The following is an 8,916-nucleotide window of genomic DNA, read 5'->3' as shown; positions in this document are numbered from 1 at the left end:
GTTACTCAGACGAGCCAGGCTGCCGACCCTATGGTCCCTCAAACTAAGACTTAGATACTTAGGGTTTTTCTTTTGTACCATTGTTATTATTATTATTTTTTATCTATTTTTGTTTTTTTTTTTTTTTTTTTTTTTTTTTTTATATAAGGGATTGTAGACTAATCTCTTTTGGTTAATGAAACGGTTCCTTTTTTACTTTTGGTGTATATCATATGACTTACTCTTGCTACAAATAACTGGACTTTATAATTATGGTAATGTAGATAAACATAATCACCATATCCTGCTGGTAATATACATAACTAAAATTGGTTCCAGAAAGAACAGTGTTTAAAAATTACTATTAAGTAATGAATACAACAAATGTTGTAAAAGTTTCATAGATCTTTTCGCACATATACAAAGAAGGCTAGCATAAGTTAGAGTCGATTATAAATACCTTTGAGAGTGTCAGTCAAGACTCATTCTAGAGTTAAACTTCACTAGTAATAACAACACATAAGTATTAACTAACCCCAATCATCTGGTTCGAGAACTACAGGCATGATTGGATTTAAGTTTACACACTTAGAGAAGCGTTAGGGAGTGTTAACCCAAATCATCTAGTCCGAGGACTACAGGCATGATTGGATTTAAGTCTAAACACTTAAAAGAACCGTTAAGGAGTGTTAACTAACCCAAATCATCTGGTTCGAGGACTATAGGCATGATTAGATTTAAGTTTAAACACTTAGAGAACCGTTAAGGAGTGTTAACTAACCCAAATCATCTGGTCTGAAGACTACAGGCATGATTGGATTTAAGTTTAAACACTTAGAGAACCATTAAGGAGTGTTAACTAACCCAAATCATCTGGTCTGAGGATTACAGGCATGATTGGATTTAAGTTTAAACACTTAGAGAACCGTTAAAGAGTGTTAACTAGCCCAAATCATCTGATCCGAGGACTACAGGCATGATTGGATTTAAGTTTAAACACTTAGAGAACCGTTAAGGAGTGTTAACTAACCCAAATCATCTGGTCCGAGGACTACAGGCATGATTGGATTTAAGTTTAAACACTTAGAGAACCGTTAAGGACGACCAATTATCATAGTAACTAAAGAAATGATTCGATTAATAATAGTACCTTTTGAGGTTATTTACATTCCAAGGGCGCGGAATTACATGACTATCTAAGTCTTCCAGGAAATATGCCCTAATGCCAGCCCCTAAAGTGATACGATACGGTCCTTCCCAATTTGGTCCTAGCTTCCCCCAGGTTGGGTTTTTCGCAGTGCCCACAATTTTTCTGAGTACCAAATCACCAGGTTCTAGGGGCCTTAGCTTTACGTTGGCATCATAGACTTGCCTGAGCTTTTGCTAGTAATGTGCCAGTCGAACCATTGCATTTTCTCTCCTCTCTTCGATCAAATCCAAACTTCTTTCTAGAAGTTCATCATTGCTGGTCGGACTAAATAAACTGGTTTTCAGAGTTGGGAATCCAGTTTCCAAAGGAATGACAGCTTCAGCCCCATAAGTAATTGAGAAAGAGGTTTCTCCAGTAGATCTGCAAGGCGTAGTTTTGTAAGCCAAAGTACGTGTGGCAACTCTTCCACCCATTTTCCCTTCGCATCGTCTAATCTCTTCTTCAATCTATTAACTATGACCTTGTTAATTGCTTTTGCTTGTCCATTCCCCTAGGAATAGGCAGGGGTAGAGTATCTATTCGTGATCCCCAGTTCGCTACAATAACTCCGAAATGCCTTACTGTCGAACTGTAGACCGTTGTCCGAGATGAGAGTATGAGGAACTCCGAAACGAATAATAATATTCTTCCACACAAATCTTTACACGTCTACGTCTCGGATATTGGCCAGAGGTTCAGCTTCAACCCATTTGGTGAAATAGTCTGTGTCGACCAGGAGATACTTCCTGTTTCCGGCGGCCTTTGGGAATGGACCCATTATATCCAAGCCCCATTGAGCAAACGGCCATGGACTAGACAGTGGGTTGAGGACTCCACTCGGTTGGTGTATGTTCGGCGCAAACCGTTGACATTGATCGCACTTCTTGACATAGTCATGGGCTTCTTTTTGCATGTTCGGCCACCAATAACCTTGAGTAATGGCTCGGTGAGCTAAAGACCTACCTCCAGTGTGACTTCCACAAATTCCTTCATGCAACTCTTCTAATAGCAACTCAGCCGCTTCAGGATGAATACATAACAGGTACGGTCTTGAATAGGATCGTTTGTATAATTTCTAGTCTTCAGACAGCCAGAATCTGGTCGCCTTCCTCTAAATTTTGTCAGCTTCCCCCTTTTCTTCAGGCAGAGTATCTTCTTTCAAGAATTTGACTATAGGGTCCATCCAGCAGAGGCCGGTTCCGATTTGGTGAACTTGTACTGCATCTCTCCCTGCCTCAGTAGGCCCATGCAAGTCCTCGATGACGATAACCCTCAGCAAGTTTTGCGCCGAAGAGGTAGCGAGTGTGGCCAGAGAATCAGCATATGCGTTACCACTTCTAGGAACATGTAGCAAGCTGAAAAATTCGAATTTTGACTGCAGACGTTTAACTCGACTCAAGTATCTATGCATCCTTTCATCCTTCGCTTCAAACTCCCCCTGTACTTGGCCCACAACTAATCTTTAGTCCGAGAACAACTCCACTGCCTTCCCATCAATAGGGCTTCGTACTCTGCCTCATTATTTGTTGCCACGAAATTCAACCTTAAGGATTTTTCAATGATGATTCTCTCTAGAGATATCAGTACTAGCCCTACTCCAGAACCTTTTTGGTTCGCAGCGCCGTCCACATACACTTCCCAGCGGGCAGGACCTTGTTGAGAAATCATTCCAACCAATTTTCCATCCATGTCCTTTTCTGACGTTATTTCTTCTAAACTAGGTTCTGTGAACTCGGCCACCAAATCTGCAAGGATTTGCCCCTTGACTGAAGTGCGAGGCATGTACTTGATATCAAAAGCCCCCAAGATAATGCCCCACTTGGCTATCCTCCCCGTGTAGTTGGCACTTTGAAGTACGGTTTTAAGCAGGAGTTGCGTGAGCACGACGACCGTATGTACTTGGAAGTAATGGGGCAATTTTCGTGTTCCGAGTACTACTGCCAAAATAGCTTTCTCCAGTGGCAAGTATCTGATCTCGGCCTCATGTAGAGATTTACTCATAAGGAACCACCGCAATATAGATAAACAGGACCTTATCTGGCTTAGGGCTAGACATAATCGGTGGCCGAGCCAAGTAGTCTTTAAGTTGTTGAAAAGATGAGGCACATTCTTCAGTCCATTCAAATCCCTTCCACTTGTTGATCAGTGAGAAGAAAGGTTTACACCTATCCGCGGACCTAGAGATGAATCGGTTCAGAGCAGCTGTCATCCCTGTTAACTTCTGAACCTCTTTCGGATTCCGAGGAGGCTCTAAATTTTGAATAGCCTTTATCTGATCGGGATTAACCTCAATTCCCCTGTGTGTTACCATGTAACCCAAAAACTTGCCTGACCCTACACCAAATGAGCATTTGGAGGCGTTCAAGCGCAACTTATGTCTTCTTAGGATTTCAAAAGTGCTATCAAGGTCCTTCACATACTCAGAAATAACTTTTCTTTTTACCACCATGTTGTCTATATAGACCTCAATGCTTTTGCCTAACTGTGACTCAAACATCCTTGTCATCATTCGCTGATAAGTAGAACCTGCATTTTTCAGACTGAATGGGATCACTTTATAGTGGTAATTACTAGTAGGGGTAACAAAAGCAGTTTTCTCCTGGTCATCTAGGGCTAACGGTATTTGATGGTAACCTTGAAAAGCATCCAAGAAACTCATCTGAGGATGGCCGACAGTAGCATCTACTAGCTGATCAATTTTTGGCATGGGGAAGGGATCTTTAGGACAAGCCTTGTTTAAGTCCGTGAAGTCTACACAAACTCACCACTTTTCGCTCTTCTTCTTCACTACCACAGTATTTGCCAACCATTCGGGATAAAAAGCTTCTTTGATAACTCCAGCCTGTTTGAGCTTCGTTACTTCTTCTTTAACTGCATCTGCATGCTCTTTAGACGGCCACCGAAGAGGTTGCTTCCTAGGGACAATCAGTGGGTTGACCCTCAAATGGTGGCAAATGAACTCTGGATCTATTCCTGGGGCTTCATAAGCACTCCAGGCGAATACTTCAATATTTCTTTTGAGGAAATCAATTAGCTCTTCTTTTTCTGGTTGAGGCATCTGAGATCCGACTTGAAAGTACCTCTCAGGGCTGTCCTCAATTAAAACTTTTACTAAATCCTCGCATCTAATGCCTTCATCAAGATCCTCAACGAGTGACACCCGATTTTTTAACTGCTATAAGTCTCCCTCAGTCCTGACCGAGGACTCAGTTTCAGGCTTGTGTTGGATAGCAGCCACCAAGCATTGCCTGGTCGAGGATTGATCTCTACAGATTTCACAAACCCGCCTTTCGGATGGATATTTAACATTTTGATGTAGAGTGGAGGAAATAGCCCCTAGCGTATGCAACCAAGGTCTGGCTACAATTGCCGTATAAGGGGAATAAACATCTATGACAATGAAGTCCACTTCCACTACTTTTGAGCCAGTCTGTACAGGTAGCCGTATCTGGCCTTTCGGGGTGACAATTCTTCCCTCGAAGCTAACCAAGAAAGAACAGTATCGTGTTAAGTCATCAAGCTTGAGGTTCAAGCCCTTGTAGAGGTCAGGATACATTATCTCCACCGCGCTACCCTGGTCCACCATTACCCTTTTCACATCATATCCTCCGATTCTAAGGGTGACTATCAAAGCGTCGTCATGAGGTTGAATGGTTCCAACTTTATCTTCGTCCGAAAAGCCTAAAACTGGCTGGACAGCCAGTCTAGCGCTCCTCGGATCTTGACCAATGTCCTCTGTTGGTAACTGAGCTACTGACATAAGGACCCTGTTCTTCCTAGTGCAGCGAAAATGACGTTAATAGTTCCTAATGGAGGTTTCGCAGAATCACTCCTCCCAGACTCAAAATTCATTTGACCTCCTCCGCCACTAGAGTGATGCAAGAGATGCCTTAACCTACCTTCGCGGACCAACTGGTCCAAATGGTCCTACAAACTTCTGCAGTCTTCAGTGGTATGCCCATGGTCTTGGTGGTATTGACAATAGAGATTGTGACTGCGCCTCTCAGGATTCCCTACCATCTTACTCGGCCACCTAAAGAATGATTCATTCTTGATCTTTTCCAAAACTTGGTGGACTGGCTCCTTGAACACTGTATTGACTGCTTGAGCATTTGTTGACCCCGACTGCCCAACGAAATCTCTCTGTGGCTTATTGTTGTTGTAACGGTCCGACCTGAAATCCTTCCTCTCCTGGGGGGTTACCTTGTCCTTACCCTTCCCTTGCTGTTGATCTTCTTCAACCCTTTTATATTTTTCAATACGGTTCATGAGCTGACGCATGTTAGTAACAGGTTTACCAGACAAGGACGTCCTTAAACCATGGTCAGTAGGTAGGCCAAGCTTGAACGTATCTAGGGCCATTGCATCAAAGTTACCCTCCATATCATTAAACATTTCGCAATACCGATCTGAGTACACCTTCAGGGTCTCACCCTCATGCATGCTTAAGGATAGCAGAGAAGACAAGGGCCTAGTCACTCTTCGGCAGGTGACAAAACGTGAACCAAAAGCTTGAGTGAGCTCTTGGTAGGAATTGATGGAATCTACTTTCAGGCTGTCAAACGACCTCATTGCAACTGGTCCAAGACTAGAGGGGAAGACCTTACACATCAGAGCTTCATTTCTGGAATAGACAGCCATCCTTTGATTAAAGTGGCTCACATGCTCCACAGGGTCCGTTTTACCATTATAAATGGTAAAGGTTGGTTGGTTAAAACGCCGAGGAAGTCTCGCTCTTTCGATCCTGTGCGTGAAGGGTGACCTAGAGATTTGATTCAGAGCCCTGCCCATAGCATCATTTCCCACCCCTCCACGTGATGGGCTTTGAGGTTGCTTTTTGTGACGGTGCTCTTCTTCACATGAAAAGGATTCACTGATTTGTGTTTGAGACCTTTGCTCATAAGTGACATCCTGCTCGTCATCCCAATCCTCATCAGAGTACGAAGGAACACGTTTTCTTTTTGCATGGCGCAACTCCCTCCTTAACCTCTCAATTTCTATTTGCATGCTATTCTTCTCCGCATGAGACACGTGACTTCCTCTATGAGGTTGACTTCGCTCAGGGTGCGTAGTATGCACACTGCCTTCACGATCTTGTCTCTGCTCCAAATTGAGAAAAGGGTCTATGTGCTGGGACGCCCCAGATTCTGTCGATTGTTGCCTTGATTCTGCCATTACTAACTATTGTTGCTTCCACTTATATTCAAGCTCTCCCCACAAACAGCGCCAATTATAGGGTCAGGATTTGTGGCCCAATTCCAAAAATAATAAAATTTGTAGAGCGTGGGTGATAGAGCAAGATTAACTATGGATCTAACAACAATTGATTATGGCATGCAAGTATAAACCAACACAAAAGTACATGCAAAGACTAAGCGAGTTTGAATCCGAAGAGAATTCTGAATAATTCAATACAAGTTACCGTTCTTTAGGGTCCCCCTCCTTCTAGGAATCCTTCTTCTTTATATAACACCCTCCTCCCTCATCTCTATCATCCACTTGTTCTTCATCTAGGTTCCTACTTGAGTACATGTCATGTCATGTATCTTCTCCAACCTTTTGTGAGTGGCGATAGATGAGGTTATCCTGTTCAGGGGTCTTCTCCACATAAATGCGGCCATAAAAGTTGTTGCAGTGCATTTAATACGGTAGTAGCAACTTTTCCTTTAGATATTTTCTCATTCTTATCGTCTCCAGATATACTCAGAGCTTATCTTGATCAGTAGGAATGCTCGAAAGACCATTCTGACCTTCTACACATTCGATTGATCAATACTATTCGCGTCCGAGGAATAAAATCTCTTCGGACGGATGGCGATCTCTTCGGATTGTACCATCTTTCTTTTCCAGGTATCCTTCTTCCAGATGGGCCTTGCCCTTACCACCTCCTTCTCTTCGGACGCACAGTAATCCTCACATAGGGCCCTAGGCCCACTACGTTAGATTGGGTCTTTCCCCCCACAAGTCCCATTTGAAATTACTTCAAATCTATTTAAAACTTAAATTTTCATACAAAAACTTATTATTAGTTAAAATATAAATTTCAATGAAAAAGCATATTCTTCTAGAAGTTAATTATTCATATCTTATTTAAAAAATGCACAATGAAATAAATTTATTGCATTATAATAATAAAAAAGTTAATAAGTAAAATAATATATATTTTTATATAAAATAATATACATAAGTATGAACAATTGGCTCTATTAAAGAATATTCTTACAAAGCTTTTTTAGGAGTTAACAAAATATAATAATGACCATATTTAGCATGTAGGAATTATAAATTGCATCTAATTGCATATTTTAAAATGTACTCATGTATCTAAATGGGGTTACAATTTAATTGTATTTATGATATATAAACCTCCATAAACTCAAACTTAACTACCTTCATTAGTAGTAAACAAGGATGCAATGAAGAATTAAGTAATTAAACCAAGTGTTTCTAAGAAAAAATTAATTAAACCAGCTAACAACGATACGACAAAGCATCCTCTTTATTTTAATTAATATTTAATAGTAAAAATTTAAAAAAATTATTTTTGGGTAACGAGAAATATGTTTTTATCAAAATTAAAAACATACCTTCTATTACATAACCTCTGCATGCATCACAGGCACTTCAAAAAGGCACCCTATTTTTAAAAAAATAGAGACCTCTAATGAATATTTTTTTTATATCTTCAAATTTTGATAATTGAGTTTGTGAGGGTCCCTTTTTGGACAATTTCCAGGCCCAAGTGGAAACGAGGACCCTGGGCCTTTTAGTTATTGTTTAAAGGGACTGGACTTGATTCACCATAGCTAAGTGAGCTATTTACAAACCAAGTGGTACATAGAGCAAGGATCCTACAATACGTACATACTACCAAGCAAGAATATATATATATGTGTGTGTGTGTGTGTGTGTGTGTGTGTGTGTGTGTGTGTATTGAACAGCAAGAAACAATAAATGAGCAATGTATAAAGACAGACACAAAATAGACGTTAAGGATCCTCAAAACAATATGGAATATCTCATTACTTTTCTTAATTTGTGAATTCCAATGTGCTCACTAAGACGTGTTACAAGGTCCAAATAAGCTCAAAATTTACAAACTTAGATGGCTCTCTAAGCCTCTAAGACTTGCAAAGTTTGAATCCTTTTGAATCCAAGTATGTTCTATAGTGGCTATTTTGGGATACCGGGCAATATTTCTATTTCTCTTTCTTTTACTACTTTCTTTGAGTTTTATGATAGAGTTTTCTCATTGATTCTATTCTGATTCACTATTGCTGAATGCCCCTTCACTGTTGGATGCTTCCCTTTTTATAGTGTCATCCTAGGGTTCCGGGGTACCACTAATTCCCCTCTTTTGCTCCACTAGGTACCAGATCGAATGTTGTGCCAGTAACTTTGGTGGCTGGCCCTTTCCTTGTTTCTTATAGTTTTCTTCTTTTGGTGTTTTCTCCCTAAAAAACCTTTTGCTGACTTTTCGTTCTGGAGCATCCCTAGAGAGTTGACCTCTAATCTTTCATCCTTTAACGTTTTCTTACCTTTTCAGACTCAGTTTTCTGGCTGCCTCTCCTTTTATCATTTTTCCAAAATGAGCCGATTCCATCCCTGCCAGGTTGAAAGTTCTCCCAGCTTCTTCCCTTCATGGTTCTTCTTTTTGGGTTCCTTAAGGTACCAGCCCTTTGTTCATGAATTGCTAGTCTCCAAGTTTTCTGATTCCTTTCTACATTATTAGGTGGCTATTAAGGACG

At 40.8% G+C, this 8,916-nt stretch overlaps 1 protein-coding gene across 1 annotated transcript; it reads right to left on the bottom strand.

Annotated features, from left to right (window-relative positions):
* Positions 1-4,343: 4,343 nt before the first annotated feature.
* On the bottom strand, positions 4,344-4,928 carry LOC136066494 (uncharacterized). Its single transcript, XM_065770858.1, has one exon. The coding sequence runs from the start codon at positions 4,926-4,928 to the stop codon at positions 4,344-4,346; it is 585 nt and encodes a 194-aa protein (XP_065626930.1).
* Between the last annotated feature and the right edge of the window lie 3,988 nt (positions 4,929-8,916).

The sequence above is a fragment of the Quercus suber genome, unplaced genomic scaffold (genome assembly GCF_002906115.3).
Source record: "Quercus suber isolate HL8 unplaced genomic scaffold, Cork oak 2.0 scaffold_37, whole genome shotgun sequence".
NCBI classification, from domain to species: domain Eukaryota; kingdom Viridiplantae; phylum Streptophyta; class Magnoliopsida; order Fagales; family Fagaceae; genus Quercus; species Quercus suber.
This window is presented reverse-complemented; position numbering and strand designations above follow the sequence as displayed.